The sequence below is a fragment of the Musa acuminata genome, chromosome BXJ2-3 (assembly GCF_036884655.1).
Source record: "Musa acuminata AAA Group cultivar baxijiao chromosome BXJ2-3, Cavendish_Baxijiao_AAA, whole genome shotgun sequence".
Taxonomy (NCBI): Eukaryota; Viridiplantae; Streptophyta; class Magnoliopsida; order Zingiberales; family Musaceae; genus Musa; species Musa acuminata.
The window spans coordinates 4,068,982-4,087,576 of NC_088340.1; the positions used below are offsets into that span (position 1 = coordinate 4,068,982).

The following is an 18,595-nucleotide window of genomic DNA, read 5'->3' on the forward strand; positions in this document are numbered from 1 at the left end:
GAGAGCTTTTTGGTCTGTAATGGATCATTTTACCCTTTGTTGTGCCACTGTTCAGAGCTTGTAAAGTCTGTTTGTAATTTGCTTTGTCTATGAAGTGTTTTTCGGACATGTTTGCTTGTGGATCCCGTTTGAGGCGTTCTCTTTAACCCGTTCTCTCTTTTGTTGGTCCTAAGGGACAATGGGAGGCTTCGGGGAGGCTGACCTTTGCGGATGGACGCGCAAGGGTGCCGCACGACTTAGGCAAAACCAGCTAAGTCCGTGTCACTACGTCAACTCCTGATTCTTCTTCTCTCGAGGCTACTGGCTTCCACTATTGATCTTCTTTTCAATGGGCAAAGATTAACTACCCTTGTTGTAACTCTTTCTCCTTTTCATAAGTTTAGGAGAGAACCTTCACACCTCTCTTTTACAATAGAATCTCGTATGTTCATATGTTCATTTGGTACTTTATCCAAACCTTCGGCACATCATCCTTTCCTTCAGCATATTGCTCAATCCATCGGCATGTTGACCTCCCATAATATCTGATCTTCTTAGCGCAATGCTTGATCCTTCTGGCTCGATGCTTGATCTATGATATAATGCTCTTTGGCCCAATGTCTAATTCTCTTACTTTAATGATTTGTCTTTCCATGATCGAAGTTTGTCCTAAGTCACTTTTCTCAAACGCTCATTAGTTTAAACTAATTAATTGATTTCATCATCATAATTTGTGATTCAACAACTAGTAGCTCTAGTAATGTTCGGGAGAGGACTTCAGATTATAGAGAGGCGTCTACATAAGGATATCAAAGAGATACAGTAATTAATAGGCTAACAGAATTGAATTGATGGAGAGACAATCAAAACAACTAAAGTAGTTATTAGCCCAAGGACTTGAGGACATAGTGTTTTAGAACAGTAAGTGAGAGAATTAGAATAAATGAACCATCAATCTTTGAATGTGATATAAATCAACTAATGGCGAGGAATGAATAAGAAATATTGAGTGAATATTCGAGTCAAGAATTTCAAATAATGATAAAATTAATTGTGTCACTTATATGATGCAAAAAGTTGCTCATCACTAGTGAGATGCAAGAAGGGTGATTGGATATGCTAAACAAATATCTAGGAAAGATTAAGGAGATTCTTTATCAAATATATTTCAGTGTAACCCACTAATCAACCAAAATAATATAATTTGTTAATATCAAATAAGAAGGCTAATCAGTAATAGATTATATTAAAAAGTTTAAGAAGTTATCCCAATTTACACCCCATATGATTAGCATTAATGTCTTAAGGGTGGATCAATTTCTATCAAGACTCAAAATAGAAATTTATCAAGATATGAACATGACAATGAATGCCCATATGTTTCCTATTTAATAGAACGAAAAAGGCATGGAGACAAATGAGGCTGAACAAAAAAAATTTTAAGCTTAACAAATGTTTCGTAGCCTTAATATGTCAAGAGTATTATTTTTTACAATAGGCTCTCATAGCAATAAAAGAAAATGGTATCCAAATCAAGACAATAATAGTAGCAATCCAAACACACTAAGAAAAAATGGGTCAAACATACTAGCTCAGAGAAAAAGTATTTTCAAAATTAATACTTTATTCCTGTGAATATTTTTAACTACAAACCAAACCTTATATTTTGAATGCTTCTATCTATATTATACTTTGCTTTGAACACTCATTTCAATTCAATAATTTTTTTTCTTTTAATAGATCCATTAACTCTTAGGTTTTATTTTTTTTCAATTTACTTGATTTCCTCTTTAGTCTTTTCTTTTTCAACTCAAGAGTCATACGGATCTCTACCATCCAATTGAAGATGTGAGTTACCTGATGCATCTTGGAAATTTGATTTCGCTTTCTCACACCATTGCTGTCATTATTTATTAACATCTATGTTTGTAAACATTTTGATGTGTTAGTGATTGTTATGATCTTCTTTCTCCCATTAACCTATGTTGCTTTTCATTTGCTGAACCTGCATCTGATCTTGGGATCAAAACATTTACTGTATCCCATTGCGCATTGGGATTCAGAAAGTACATGTGATTTGAACATTCTTGACCTTATAAATACATGGTAATAATGTTCATGAGTGGCTACACAATCACCATGCCTATCTTGTTTTCCTCTTTTTTATTCATACCATACTACAAAGGAACTGCTAACATATTTCCTAAGTGCATGAACTTAACCTCAATATTTGGCAAATAGGGCTCCATACATGTCATTCACCCTGCTTAATTTCTACTATTTTCTAATTGATTTTTTTATGGTGCTTTGAGCTTGACAACAATTTGAGCACAGTAGAATGTAGAAACATGGACAGATTAGAGCTCCAACCTTTAGGCACTTGGATCATAATAAGGGTACTAGCTAGAGGAGGAAGGCACAAACATATGACAGTCCTCCACCTCGTGACTTACCTCGAAGGGTATGAGGTAGCTCATCACGGTCTCCGAAGGCCACAATGCACAAAACCCTAAACAATTAAAATAAGGAGACTCCAGTTGTGAATGATTCGAGTGTGGATCTGTCACGGACGAATGACTCCCCAGCTCCGCTCTGGTATGGACTTCCTTTTTCTTACTACTGATATGGGTTTACATGGGTGAGGAAGGCAGAAGCCGAACAAGATCCAGGCCAGCAGTGCACACCCACCAGAGGATCTTTACTTTGGGAAGTGGGAGGCAGATGAGATGGTCTGTGATTTGGATGTGCTTCTCTGCAGCAAATCCAACCACCCACGAGGCAGCAACTCGTATGGATTGATGTTGGTGCACGCTATCTGTTTGTGACTTTTCCCCAGGTGCTGTTCTCTTTTGGTTTCTCAGTGGGGGAGTCGTCTTGGCAGAGACGAAGGTTCGGGCAGGAGTTGCATGGTCATGTTAGCCTCTTTTTAAGTGCGGGAGAGAGTCGAATGTTCATGGCATGGCATGGCATGGCAAACGCCATCAGCCGATCGCTCTGGTTACAGGTAGTCCTGTTAACAGTTCCTGAATCGTTTGTCTCGGTTTTACAGCTATCAATTTTGGTTTCACAATTATGATCCTGATTCTATTAAATTTCGAATCAGAATCAAATCGATTTTTTTAATGATCATTGGTTTTGATTCATAAAAATAAAATAAAATTATTTCATCAAGATTCAAACTCAAATCATTAAAGCTAACTACTAAATTGTTGTTTCCATTCCAATTTCTACTAATCGAGACAAATTTTGGTTTATGGTATCTTTCTACTAATCATTAAAAAATCATACCATTAATTCAACTCAATTCCAAAATACTAATTCGAATTAAACCTTGTAGGACATATATACATATTTATGGTTGATACTTAATATGTAACGAGATTAGCGTTGCTAACATAATAATATTGTTTCTAGAATATTCTATTTTGGCACTCAGAGAAAAAAAAAATGAGGTAATTTATAACAGTATATAACTCTAGTTTCATTAGTTTAGATCTAATCATTTCAATTCAGAATTAAAGATTATCAAAGCAACGAATGAGTTCGCTCATTAGGAACATATAGCCACAACATCTCTCAAACAAAAGAAAAAGTTCGAGCATTTTTACTATTTATTAATAAATTAAATTCCTTTGGTTATATTAGGGTGCACAAGGCCTTGTTACATGCATTTGATAAAGACTAAAAATTATGGTGGTAGTTTTCCTTTTAATTATATAAAGCATATATATATATATACATATATATATAGTATACATATATAGTATACTATATATATTTTATATATACATATATATATTTATGGTTTATATATAATATATATAGTATACATATATATATATATATATACACATATATATATATATATATATATATATATTGTGAGATTCCTAATACCGCTCAGAATCTCCCTTATAAGAAGGAGAAGTCGTAGTCTTCGTATCGATCTTGCTTGCGATCATAGCCGATACGCACAAGAAAAGCCTCAGCATCGACTTCGTGGGTTAGGAGAAGCCCAGAATTGAAAACTGTCTGCTTCCCAACGACATGTCATCTCTCTGCAAACCGGTCTCCGGATTCTTCATCAAGAGCTACACAGCCTTCGAATCCTTTCTCCCCATTGACCCCTATGCCGGCGTGCCCAGAATCTTTGGCAAATTCCTAAGCAAGAACAATGGCTTCATCCTTGAGTCAGCTGACGGCCTTGTCTTCGTCATGCATGATAACTACCATGCTGCCACCCGTAGCTTATATGTTTACAACCCGGCCCGTGGGACTCGGTGTCATCTACCCACACCATCGGACATGTGTCCGCAGGGTGGCATTGCGGTGAATTTCATGAACGACGGAGACAAGGTGACGAAAGACTACAAGCTGGTCTACCTCTCATCAACCTGGGTGCGACACTCGTTGCGTCGATGCCAGGTCTACGACTCGGTGGCTAAGATGTGGACAATGGACAAACGTCTCGACTTTGGGGGGGGTGCAGTAGACTTGGATCACCCGGTGGTCTACGACGAGACCGTATTCTGGGTGTCGACATCAGAAACGCGCAGGATGATTAACCGGTACGTCGTCGCCTTCGACCTGAGGACCGAGTGCACGCAGATCATCCACCTGCCGGAAAGAATGAACATCGATCCCTCCGACACCATTGGGATTGGAAAGTGGGAGGGAAAGTCGATTTGCCTGATTCATTATCGTACGTCTTCTCGGGTGTTCGCTCTACAGCTGCTGGAGAAGAGTGGCAACGGTCCGATACGCTGGGTGACGACGCATGAGATAAGCTTGGACCGGATGGGGTTCAAGGAACCACTCACCGTGACGTTCACCATGTTGTGTGAGGTGGCGACGACAACGCTACTTGTTTTCGCTACACTTGAAGATGCATACACCTACAGTATAAAGAATGGAAAAATCAAGAAACTGGGACCACTGGGATTGTGGTTTACATCATTAATCCCTTACTCTAATATGCTTCGGCCATGTGGTGAAGAAGAGGAGCTGTTCTAAACAACCTGAAGAGACTTTTTTTTTTTGTTTATTTCCTATTATGTATACATTCTCGTAGACAAGAGAAGAGAAGTTGAATGAAAAATTTTATCTTTCATGTGTCCAATGCTGCGATTAAACATCATGAAATAGAGGATTTTTTGTTAGTAGAATTTTCTGTCATTCTGAATGAAACAACAAGATTTCTTGGGAGATAATGAGAAGGCATAACATATCATAGACAAATTCACTTTGACTTAATAATGCAAAGTAAACAGATTGTGCAAGAAAAAGTTCATATGTCCTGAAAGAGAAGAGGATTGTTTAATTGATTCATATGCATGCATGCATGCGTTCCCTGTCGAGCAACAACATCTTACCATTCTGCAACTATAACCAATCTGCACTCTATACAACCTCAGCAACGAATTCTCCAAGTGCTGTCTGTGTGACCGACCGGCATTGAGAGAATACGTCTGCTACGACGCTTCCGCTGGCGGTAACGAGATCTCTGCCAAGGAATGCTGACCTCCCTCCCACTGCGAAAAGTTTGATGATGAGGCGTTCGGGGATTCGCCCGTGGACAGAGCTCCCCTTGGCGAGGCGAGGAGGCGCTCGCATGCTGGAGAGGCGCCGCAACACTTGGAAAGTAATTATAGTCAGAGATGGAAAATGTTTCCTTCGAAAGGAATCGTAGTCTATCCAATCTGAAATAAATTTACTGCTAATACGGGCTATGAGTTATTAAATCCCATTATGGGCTGAACTAACGGGTTATGTGCCGAACAGATAAGAATCTCTAATGCAACTATATCTGTTGTTAGATTTGGAAAAAAAGACTCATGCAACTTCAGAATTAGATCACTCATCATCGGATGATTCTGAGCAATTCAGTGGTCAGATCTCAGGAAGTCTTATCCGGCAAGAAACGGTACCGAATTAGATCACAACCTTCTTGACAATCTCGCAAAGTTACAGATAAAAAAACCAGCTCATGGATCCAGAATTTACAAAGGTTGTTCCTACCAACTTCCATACCACATACCATTGTGCATAGCTCTTCACTGGCTTTCATTTTCCACACTTATTAACAGATAGAGATTGTCAACCGGTAAGTTGGTCCAATTGATTTTCTATCGAATGTAAGACGTTACGAGTAAAACAAAGGAAGATGTAGAAAGAGGCATTGTGCTAGGAGTGGCTTAGTCATTAAGCAGTGAAGCTTGGTTTTAGAGTTAGGCGACCTTCTTTGTTGGGTAGCTTTTTGGTTATACCTTTGGGCTATGTCGATGATTCTGCACAATAGGCTTACGCTGGGGTGTCTCGGCTCGACTCTTCCGATGATTAAGTCAGGAAAGCAAAGTGAGAGAAAGATAATAGTATCATTAAAGAATTGAGAGAGTAAAGAGTCTCTTTTGCTTGTCTATCCCGATTTAGCCTGAGGCATGACTTTTATAACTGGGCACTGGGTGGAGTAGACGATACTCTATCAAGGCTCCCCTTACCTAATGTGGTAGAAATATTTAATGTCAACGGCTTGTTGACACACGCTCGCAAGGACAGTGTCGGGGGACTATCGGGATGATGCTTTCGATTAAGCTTCCTTGCTTTTTTGGATTATGCAAGGTATGATCTTCTTATCGTTTATTTGGAAGGAAAGACTAGTGAAGTCAAGTCATACCATTGACCATTAATATTGAGTTAGGTTTATTTTATCGACTACCGGAGAGTGATTTATATGGATCCACTTTGGGAAGTGTCATGTGACCTTCTGTTTGTGATCGTGGCTGCAGTGTTGCTCACGTGACAGTGGGAGCTGAGGCTGCCAGAATTTATCCCCATCAAAAATCTTCATGAAAAAAAAAAGAAGTTAGCTTGATGTAGCAAAAGTGAGTGAACTCGTCTTGACGAGCAACCAACTTTTTAATTCAAAGTATCATATCTCCAAGGAATCCGTTCATTTACTGTCAGTAGAGTAGTCACATTTGTTGTGCTGATTGATCATGAAGCCTTTTCGATCCATGCCAAAAGCAAATAGCAGCAAAAAGAAGGAAGAAAGAGAACAGTTCGCGGAGATATATATATATATATATATATATATATATCTGTGAACTCCATCCATCATCCATGGCCACCGTTGCTGCTGCCGCTGCAGAGACAGACATGATAATGCTGCGCCAAAGCTACGTGCCGATACAGTACCATGGAACTCAGCTCATCAATGGCGGAAGCAACCGAGCAAAAAGAGAGAGAGACCCAAGCCGTGACCGCGGCCAAACCAGTCCAAGGAAGCCATGCATGCCCCCCGGGCTCTCCGATTCGGTCGTCCCCATGGCCGTGCACTTTCCGGTGAACCCCCCCCCCCCCTCTCTCTCTCTCTCTCTCTCTCTCTCTCTCTTCTCTGCCCGCGGAATGATGTACTTCCTGATCTCCTCCATAGCGGATATGATAGGCCAGGCTCGGGAAGAAGAGAGACCCCTGGAGCAGTTCAGTTTCATGTTGCTGCCCAAGGATTGCTGTGCATGCATATATCCGTGGAAACCAGTGCGCAGATGAAATGAATGCGGTCAACCGTGCATGGAACTGTGGAGCCTCTTCCTTCCTTCCTTTAATGGAATGGATCAAAAGAGGAAGGAACAGGGGCTTCTTCCTTCCTTTTCCTAGTTACTGCACACAGTCTTATCCTTGTTCTTGAAGATAAAGGGTGGCCATGCAAGAGGAAGCAACTTGCCGTTGGTTGACTCTGATGTGTATATATAGCATAAGGATCGGAGAGGATAGTTATAATATGCTTAAAGTCAACCAAGTTGATGCCCAAATGAGGTGAAACAGAGATAGCTGATCAGAAGGCGAATCCATTGTTCCTGTCAACTTCATTCGTTCTCTGCATGATGCATCTGAAGAGCCAGCCAAAACAGTTGATTCCGCAGAGTTTATCTGATCTCTCAAGTTAGAACAACAGCTCCACCTATGTTCACAGTTTGCAAGTGACAGGAACTGAAGGTCTCATCCGGTCATCTTGCTGGTTTCTGAAGTCTGCTCATGAAACCATGGAGCATATTAGCCCCTGGGAAAGCCACATGGGAATAGGCCTCCTTGCAGACCGTGGTGACTCCACCATGCACGAAGCTCTGCACAACAGTTCATGCCCATTAAGCAATTTGATCTCATCTTATCATGTGATACAAGCTGTCTTCTGAGCACATCGGAGAGAAGGAAACATAGTTAAGGCCAAATCACTGTGTGTTATGTATATGTATACATGTATGTTGAGATTCCCTGGAGGATTTGGTGTCAAAAATTTTGATTTGCCATTTTAGATTGGATTCATTCTGATTAGTTTGGATCTCTACAGCTCATTCACATATCAACAGAGCTGCATCTCAGAACAGACTGACATATAAATGTATATAAATATATAAAGAGAGAGAGAGAGTGCAGTACATGTCTATTGTGCAAATGACAAGGCTGAATTCTTGCAATAGTTTGACTTCAGATCTCTGCAGCTATAATATTAAGAAAGATCATGGAAAGAAAATAAATCACAATTTTTGCTTATTTTTCTCAATGAAACAAATATGATAAAAAATAATTGGTTGGGTTCCACCTTGAGTAAACTATGTCTTGATAAGTATTTGACCAAGTAAAATCCAACAGGTGGTTTCTCTGTTCCATTCGATCGGGTCGAGGAGGTGGAGACAAGAGCTCGCATGTACCCCGACCTGTACCCTCATGGGCGCCCACTCAGATTGAGTCATTGTGTGGACGTGGACCCCACTATATTACATCAAGTCCGCCCTCGACCGTCCGATTCATCAATGTAGCAGACCAACACATCAAGAAAGGCCGTGCGTACGGAAATCAAATGCCAAAAATCCATGGCGAGTGACCCGCAATCAACGCTCAGTGGGGATTTGCTGTACTTGGCCGTGGCAGGATCCAGATTTTTCCGCCGATGATGTCAGCGTCTTTGGATGAGTTGGTCCACTTGGAAGTGTGAGCAGGGAAGCTGGGTGCTGTCGTGATGAGGACAGCTGAGCGGCAGCAGACCGAGTCGGCGTCCGGGCAGAGCAAGACTCGGCCGAGTCGCCGTGCCTGCCTCGGGCCGTGGGGTCCTCCGGGAAGCTTCATGGAAGCTTCGTCCTTGGTTTTGGGCCGTCCTACGTGCAATCGCCGTCGTCCTTTTCCAGAGTTGAATCCCATAAGAAAAGAGGGAAAGATCGATACTCCGATTCCGATCGAGAGAGAGGCAAGTGGAGCAGCTGCTGTAAGGAACGAGGTCGGATGGAAGGACCAAATGCCCCAAGAATCGAACACCGCAAGGAGGCATCACTTCCTCCAATCTCTGTGAGTCTTTCATCGCAACTCGTTTGAGTTCGGCGAGACCCGAGGAGGAGAAAGAAAAATCGTAAGTTGCGGCAGAAATTTTTCAAAAATCGAACAAGCAAGGAGGAAACACTTGTTCCTTTCGATCTCCGTGAATCTTCCATCGCAACACGTTCGAATCCGGTGGAGACTCGCGGAGAATAGAGGAAAGCCTGTAGGGTTTTGGTTTCCGTTCGGCCAAGTTTGGGTTCTTTGCCACATACCACTTCGCCATCTGAGAGAGATCTTGATGTTGAGTATTCCAAGTTGCGGATTTGCTTGCCAGATTTTTAGGATCCGCGATACCTTCTGATAATTCATACGTTACGCGATCCGAAGGACGAAAACGAGCAATGGTTAGTCGAACCAATTTGTTCCCTGGTTCCATCTGTTATTGATCTGTTGTGCTGTGTTGATACTGGTATAATTGTAGTGAATCTTCCTGCTTGATCTCCATTTTTAGTTCTTGATGTTGCTTCTTGTTCTTTTGTATGCGAAACTGGAACATATTGGATTAGGCTCAGGCTTTAGTTCTTGGAACTATTTGAATCTTCGCCAGTTTATTTTGAGTTTTTTTAATGCTTTTAGAAAGCAGATTCTCATGGTCATTACTGATGCATTTGAGTCTTCTATCTTTTCTTGGATGGTCTTGGATTCACAGTAATCGTCCTCAGAATAGAATGATTCTGAGTTACTTAATGATCTCCTTAACTACCTATTTGCACAAGAAAATCTCTGGTATTGGAATGCTGCAACTATCAGGGACTGGGGATAGAATGGGGGAAAAAGAGGGAGAAAAGATAAAAAGAAAATAGAACAGTGAGGACTCTTATGGCGTTCTGATAAATCTCGGTGGAAGGTTCAGTGCTATTTCAATGTGTCAAGCATGAAAAGTGAGTTAACATTTTCTTTTAGTTTCAGTAGCACTTACAGCAGCAAGAATAACTAGACATTTTTCTGACTATTTACGATGGTTTTGTTCATCTTCTATGCCTTGATTAGAAATAATTTGTGTTCCAATAAAAGTCATTTTCTTGCCATATTAGGTAAGTCTTCATGTGCTAAACCTACCTATCCCTTTTGGTAGTGTAGAAGATAATAATTCTACCTCCCTTCTCCTCTATGTTATCCATATGATTAAGTTCGATGATCCATCTATGAGGCCAGACATGCCGACTGTATGCATCTTTATGCATTATAATGCTAATGTTGGGGAGTACAATCGATTGTCATCCGATCAATAATAACACCCCAGTGAGAAGTGGGTAAAGATTTGGTTGACTTGGTCTAATGGGTGTATTACTATATAACCTGGTTTATGTATTTTGGACTAATAGTTCAGTCTCAATAAGTTAATTGGATAATTATCCTATCAAGAGGAGTCATGACAAATAATATTAGAGTTGACATAATATCAGCCATAATGAGAGACTCAAGTTGGAAAGAACTACCCGTTAATGGGATTAGAAGGCACGTTATGACATGGAGCCACTACTGAGTTAGGCTCATGTGCAACATATTAGGATGAGGTTAGGTTAGATACTTGATGGGTACGTTAAGCCCTTAAGTAGAAAAATTATAATACTTAAAATTTTAGTATCACATGGGAAGCGGACGTGAGACTATTAATTTCAGCTTAAGTATTTTGAACCAGAGGTTTAAACTCAATAAGCTAATGATCTAATGAGACAGATATCCTATCAGGATGGGTCATAACAGATGCAATTGATGAGTCATGCTGGGATAAATTTAGTTTTTTGATCTGTTATAGTAAACCATGACTTCCCAATTTTATTTTATTTTTTTTTGTGATTTTTCTTCTCTTGGGTGTTATGTTATTGTCAATGTTCTTAAGTTCTATAAGGTTTTATCAGTTGATTTTGTTTTTGTTTTTTTTATGACAATAACTTCCTGCCCTTTCCTCTTCTAAAAGAAAATAAATGTACAACAAGATATAGAAAACTTTTATGGCTTTGTATGACAATTTTCCTTATTGATTTTTTACATTCTTGTAATGTAATTATTTTTTGATGTCTTAAATATGCAGATGAGACCTGTAGATGAAATGTAATTATTTTTTGATTTTTTACATTCTTGTAATGTAATTATTTTTTGATATCCTATCAGGATGGGTCATAACAGATGCAATTGATGAGTCATGCTGGGATAAATTTAGTTTTTTTATATCTGTTATAGTAAACCATGACTTCCCAATTTTATTTTATTTTTTTTTGTGATTTTTCTTCTCTTGGGTGTTATGTTATTGTCAATGTTCTTAAGTTCTATAAGGTTTTATCAGTTGATTTTGTTTTTGTTTTTTTTATGACAATAACTTCCTGCCCTTTCCTCTTCTAAAAGAAAATAAATGTACAACAAGATATAGAAAACTTTTATGGCTTTGTATGACAATTTTCCTTGTTGATTTTTTACATTCTTGTAATGTAATTATTTTTTGATGTCTTAAATATGCAGATGAGACCTGTAGATGAAAAGGAAAGTTTTGCAATGGAGGTGGAGACAATTGTCGATTCATCAGTGTCCTCAGTGAAGAGATACCCTCCTGAGATGCCTCATAATGGTCCTCTTTCAAGTGTTGCCTATTCATGGATCCTCTGGAGAATACTAAAAAGATTATCCAAAAGCATTAAAGTTGTTATATTCGGCACAAAAATTAACATTCTACTACCTTTTGGACCTCTTTCAATTGTTCTCCATTTTCTTACTGAAAATCATGTAAGCCAAATTTAAGATAGCATTGTTACCTAATATTTCCATTTTCTTTGCAGTTTTCTAGTTGTAAGTGCTACAAATGTTAGTCAGCTATATGAAACTAACTTAACCAGTATTTCTTTGGTAATTAAAACCCCGGGTTACTTGCACACTGAGTGATACTTAGATGGAGTTTGCTTAAATAAATAATAATAACTGTGAATTATGAGCATGGTTATTTTATCTAGAGAATATAGTACTAACTTCGATGAGATGACCAATTAACAGGAGTCAGGACCACACTGCTTAAATCTTTGCTTCCTCCGAGTACTATCGCATAGTCCATATACTTGGTCTCATCATTATAGTAAAAGTTGCTTTTATTTTTTAAAAATAAGCAAAAAACACTACTTACTATCTTGTTTAGTTTTTTTTACTAAGAAATGAGAATAACAACAACAACAAAACCGTAGGTCCCAACTATTTGCTGGAACATCATCACAATCTAATTTTCTTCTTTATACCTTGCAGGGACTAGTTTTCTTCTTCAGTTTGATAGGTATTACTCCTTTGGCCGAGCGTTTGGGATATGCAACAGAGTAAATTATGCTTTATTTGTGAATATAAATTTTGACAGTGCTGCACATTTTCCCTCAAATTTGCTAATTGTTATGTGCTACTGTCATGATGCAGGCAGCTTGCTGCATACACTGGTCAAACAGGTACATTAGAGATTGTAACAGTTTCATCTTTTGTAAATTTTATTCATTTTCTTTTTAAGTAGCATGATACCTCATAATGCTTCCATCAACTGTTCCAGCTTCTTTCCGAATTCTGTTCTAATCAGATGCCTGTTGCACTTTGATTGTAAATTCTCTTTGTCACTACAGTTGGAGGATTGCTAAATGCTACTTTTGGGAATGCAACAGAAATGATAATAGCTATGTATGCATTAAAAAATGGAATGATTCGTGTTGTTCAACAATCATTGCTGGGCTCTATATTATCAAATATGCTACTAGTTTTAGGTTGTGCCTTTTTCGCGGGAGGGGTAGTCCATTCCAAAAAAGATCAAATCTTTAACAAGGTAGGACTTTTGTACACCAAACATTTTTAAGTTGCTATGTTTTAGATTGGTCTTTATAGACTTGATATACATGTAGATTTAATATGCTACAGGCTGCTGCTGTTGTGAACTCGGGATTGTTGTTGATGGCCGTTATGGGTTTAATGTTTCCTGCAGTCCTCCACTTTACACATTCTGAGGTGCAATATGGCAAGTCAGAGGTTGCCCTTTCAAGGTTTAGCAGTTGTGTCATGCTTATAGCTTATGCAAGCTACCTTGTTTTTCAACTCAAGAGTCATAGGAATCTCTACCATCCAATTGAAGATGTGAGTCACCTGATGCATCTTGGAAATTTGATTTCAGATGTAGCTTTCTCACACTGTCGATTTCATATTTATTAACATCTTTGTTTGTAAACATTTTGATGTGTTAGTCATTGTTATGATCTTCTTTCTCCCATTAACCTATGATGCATTTGCATCAGAGTTCATTTGCTGAACCTGCATCTGATCTTAGGATCAAAATGTTTACTGTATCCCATTGCGCGTTGGGATACAGAAAATACATGTTATTTGAACATTCTTGACCTTGCAAATACATGGTAATATTGTTCATGAGTGAATATTGGACAATCACCATGCATATCTTGTTTTCCTCTTTTTTATTCATACCATACTACTAAGGAACTGCTAACATATTTCCTCAGTGCATGAACTTAACCTTAATATTTGGCAAATAGGGCTCCATACATGTAATTCACCGTGCTTAATTTCTACTATTTTCTAATTGAATTTTTAATGGTGCTTTGAGCTTGACAACAGTTTAAGCACAGTAGAAAGTAGAAACCTTTTTTTTCCTTTTATCACCAGGCTTCTTGATGTGTACTTTGACATCAAAGTCCATGCAATAAGTGGTGAACATTACCAGATAACTATTTAAAGATGGCTAGAGTACTAAGAAGGAGAAAAATTTTAGTGTTCTGCTAAAATTGTAATGCATTATGATTGAAATTAGCACTATCACTGTCAGCATCAATGATTTTCACCTTAATAAAGTGTGAGGAATAAAGCTCAAAGATGCAGTTAACCTATCTATTTGCTATAACTAATCTATTAGTCCTCTTTTTTTTTATTTTCTTATTTACAAGGCTTAATAAATCCTTTATGAGATGACAATATTGAGATAGATTTGTGAAGTTACTAGGAAATATAGAAAAAAAAAGATGATATGGACATGTGCACAAGAGGCCTATATATGATAGTCCAAATGGGTGAAATGATTGTTATTCGTATATAAAGGACTATTTCAAAATATTTTATTAAAAAATATAAATATTTTTAACTTAAATAAAGATATGATGGTGACAAAAGATCCATGTAGTCAAGACCCAAATGGGCTCCAACTATTGGGACTTTACTACTTTGTTGTTGTTGATTTTCTTATTACTTTCTGTTTCTGTACTTATAGTATTATTGATCTCTTAATAAGATTTTCTTCAAAAGATAAAAGCATTAGGTAAGTTGATATTTTCTATTTCTCAATGTAAAGGCATCTATGTTTTTGTTTTCTTTGGCTTTTGTTGCACTTGATGTCTGGCTTTGTGTTTTCTTAAATTTGAAAAAATGTTGGATCATCTAGGAAGAGGGGCTCAATGAGGCTGATTTGGATGAAGATGAGCCTCCAGAATTAAGCCAATGGGAAGCAATATCATGGCTAGCAATTTTGACTCTTTGGATCTCCATTCTGTCTGAATACCTTGTTGATGCCATAGAGGTACATCAATACTCATATTATTTATATTGGACAGTTTAGAATTGTCATATTAATTATTTGTGTATTTTCCTACACAATTTTTAATTTGAAAAATGTCAACAAACTTGATTGACAAGAATTCATGAACTTATCTGAGTTTAGTTGCAAAGAAAGTAAATGATCATGGAAGAGATACTGCTGGGACTTAGAACAAGATGAACTTCCTGAGTATTATGACCTGTCTAAGAATATTAATCTTTGTCTAATCTGGCAAATACTCTCTACTCATCTCATCAAATTGCAGTTGAAAAACAGAGCTTAGTTTGCCTATTGTATCTCAAATAATACTCCATGCCTCCAATAATAAAAAACTAGCTAAATTCATGCTTTGCATTGTTAATATACTTTTATATGTTGGATTCTGTAGGCATGTACCATCAGAATTCGACATTTATATGTTTCATATGTAGAATTATTTAGTATTACCATCATTTCACCCTACAGATCTCCCTGTGGTGATGACTTCAGTGCAACAGGTTGAGTACCAATAGAACAAAGCCAATTAATTATTACCATATCTTCAACTGTTTTTCCTCTTTACTAATTATTTGAAAATGTGAGGAAATTTCATGATGTGGAGTTTAAAGACTTGTTGTCTTTACTAATTAATTTATAACTCTTTAGTAACTGCAATCAAGATTAATCTGTTTTTGCAAATTATTAAACTTTGTTGTGAGCTCTACTAGCTAGCTACTATTTGTTAATCATCCTATGATTCAAAATTTTATGCATATCCTGACAATTTTCCCTATATATTTTATCATAACTTATCTAACTGGCAAGAACACTGTGATCCTTTTAAATATCTTATTTTGTCTCTGCATCTTTGATTAGGGAGCTTCAGATGCGTTGAACCTGCCAATGGCCTTTATCAGTGTCATTTTGCTCCCAATTGTTGGGAATGCTGCTGAGCACGCTAGTGCAATTATGTTTGCCATGAAAAATAAGCTTGTAAGTCTGAGATGTTGATCTAGTGGATTAACTTTACACATAAAATTAATTTATTTACCTCCTTGTTTTTTCTCATGCAGGATATCACTTTGGGGGTTGCAATCGGATCATCTACTCAGATATCCATGTTTGTGGTAATTTTGAAAATTTAGCAATTTTTAAGGCTTCTTCCTCTAAAGCTTCTGCTGCCATTCAAGCAAACTGATGTAGATTCATTACATGCAATTCGCATATTTTTTAATTTGTCTATCAAACATTAATCTTTCTGATGTAGCACTTTATAATAATTTACACATGCTTCTCCAATTCTTGCTGAATTAAACTCCACTGCATGTGAATTTCTGAATTAGTTTAGCATATTTTTGAAGATTTTTTTTGTTAAATATTCATCTCTCTCCTTTTTTTTTAATACATTGATGTTAATTATTATTTGTTCTGCTGGTAATTGTAGATTCCATTCTCTGTGGTTGTTGGTTGGCTCATGAGGCAGCAAATGGACTTGAATTTTCAGTTATTTGAGACAGCAACTCTCTTTATAACAGTGTTGGTTGTGGCGTTCATGCTTCAGGTGGGTGCACAGATTATTAAAGATACACTCATTCTTCTGGCTTCTTGAGTTTTACAGGCTAAATTTCTGCTTCTCTACTCAGACATTTAAATATGAGATGATGAGAATAAAACACATAGGTAAAAGGAAAACAGAAGGAAACAGTAGTAAAAAGATTAAAACATTTAATAGCATGTGCAGTAGCAAAGGAAAAGGGAAAAATACAAATGGATTTTAGTGGGAATAAAAGGGATTAAAAGAAGCGTATAATCCTTTTGTTCCTAAATTTGGTTTTTTTTTACTTGAATCTTGCATGAGTTTGAGAAACGTTAACTTCTACTTGGGATATATGAAGTAGTATTTTTCATTATTTATTATTTCTTCTGCATTTTGATGATTATTTAGATGCTTGCACTGCATGGAAGTCTTTAACTGCTGTGGTTTCAGACTTTCAGCGTATCTTTCTCAGTTGAATTTTGTTGCCAAGTTTAAGACCAATAGAACCATTTGACCTTTCTTTCCAACAAGTTTTCAAATAGGAGGAATTTAGTGTCATCTAAACATAATCTAACCTATTACTTCCTTTTTCAGGATGGCACTGCAAACTATTTCAAGGGTTTAATGTTGATACTCTGCTACTTCATTGTCGCTGCAAGTTTCTACTTCCACACTGATCCTGAAAGTAAGTTGGAAAGAAATTTGGCACATGCTCTTAATTTTTTTAAGCTTTAGGACTGAACTAGAAAACTCATCATTTAGTATTAGAAACAAATTTAAAGGATAAATTATGTTGGTATTTTAGACACACTGGTCCAATAGCCCACTGAAGTACACACAATACAGCATGTAGTTCTTGATTGAGTCCATCAAGAACACTTTTTCAGTTGTATCTGCACTTCTCATAATTAAAATATGCAAAATTTGGAAGAGAAATCGTCTGACAGACATCCCATTTTACCAAAAATTTCACATGGTTGCCTCAATGTAACCATGGTGATGAAATCTTATTTACTTGTTGACTACTGTCTCTTCACTATTTTCAGAAGACGATTGATTGACTGGAAGGACCATGTCAGTACTCGTTTTGAAAAGGACCAACTGATTGTATTACTGACGACTTAGGTGCTGCGTCATTTCCCTGAGGAGTTGAAGGCATGATGAAAGTGTGATTATTTGAGCGCTGGACTACTATGAATTAGAATCAGTGAACTGCTATGGTTTATTCCAGTGCCATAGTTCTCTTGCATAAGTTTAAAGGAGGCAGGAAGCCCTTTTAAGACATCATCTTATCTCTTTTTTTCTGTGAACTAAGTTCCCTTGGCAGAAGTGAACTCTGTTGGCATGTTTGAAATCTTTCAGTGGTCTTGTGGAGCTCAATAGCTCTATGCACTTCGAAATTTTGAAGCAAATCGATTCAAAGATGTAACCATAATTTAATTTGAGGATTCTTCATTTTCACATAGGAATTAATTTTATAAATGAGTAGATCGAAAGTATCAGTGGATCATAGGAAAAGAAAAAGAAAGGGTGTACTCAATGCCCGAGGTGTGAGGAGAAAGTTAATGTACGTAATTTTATTTTAAATATTTTTATAACTCGAATTTGATCTTCTTTTAGGTTGTATTAAAACTCGTTCTTATCATTGGATCATATTGTTTGTTAAAAATATATGAAATAGCGGTAGATATAATTTTTATTTTTTGTTAAAATTCTCTTTTATTGTTGCCAATAAAATTGTTTTACCTCTTGTGATTGCAATATTTATATTTGTAGTATCATTATGAGGCTAACTATCTGGGCCATTCATGGTGAATATTTTCTGAAAGGATATAGCTATGCAAAGACCAGTAAAATGACAAGTAATGTTCCATGAATTAGTTTCGTAATTGAGAAAGTTGGTATGTCATCATTTTGGACAGAGAAGGGGTGTATGATTAGCATATAAGTGTTATATAGCAAACAACAAGGATTTTGTAATGTAAATAGCAAACATGGCTCATAAATAAATATTTCCATGTGGTGGAAGAAAAGGCTTTTTGGGGACTGATGCTTCACCTGACAAGTTCCTCTGTCGGCTTGCCACCAAATAAAAGAGATGGGAATTTGTTGTGTCTCACATGGAAGTAAGCAGAGATGTACACTTTCAGCTAAATATTCCATTTCTTAATAGCCTT

The 18,595-nt window shown here is 37.3% G+C and overlaps 1 protein-coding gene across 2 annotated transcripts; it reads left to right on the forward strand.

The window, feature by feature from the left end:
- Window positions 1-9,156: 9,156 nt before the first annotated feature.
- Window positions 9,157-17,702, forward strand: LOC135606990 (vacuolar cation/proton exchanger 3-like). 2 transcript variants are annotated; one of them, XM_065098403.1, is made up of 12 exons: window positions 9,157-9,692; window positions 11,809-12,069; window positions 12,577-12,644; window positions 12,739-12,767; window positions 12,936-13,132; window positions 13,225-13,437; window positions 14,750-14,884; window positions 15,758-15,874; window positions 15,955-16,008; window positions 16,326-16,442; window positions 17,013-17,103; window positions 17,465-17,702. In XM_065098403.1, exons 1-12 carry the CDS (start codon window positions 9,690-9,692, stop codon window positions 17,473-17,475), a joined length of 1,296 nt encoding a protein of 431 aa, XP_064954475.1. In that variant the 5' UTR covers window positions 9,157-9,689; the 3' UTR covers window positions 17,476-17,702. The 2 variants fall into 2 exon arrangements, with proteins under 2 accessions (XP_064954475.1, XP_064954476.1); XM_065098404.1 differs by lacking the exon at window positions 9,157-9,692 and adding an exon at window positions 10,026-10,229.
- The last annotated feature ends 893 nt before the right edge of the window (window positions 17,703-18,595 follow it).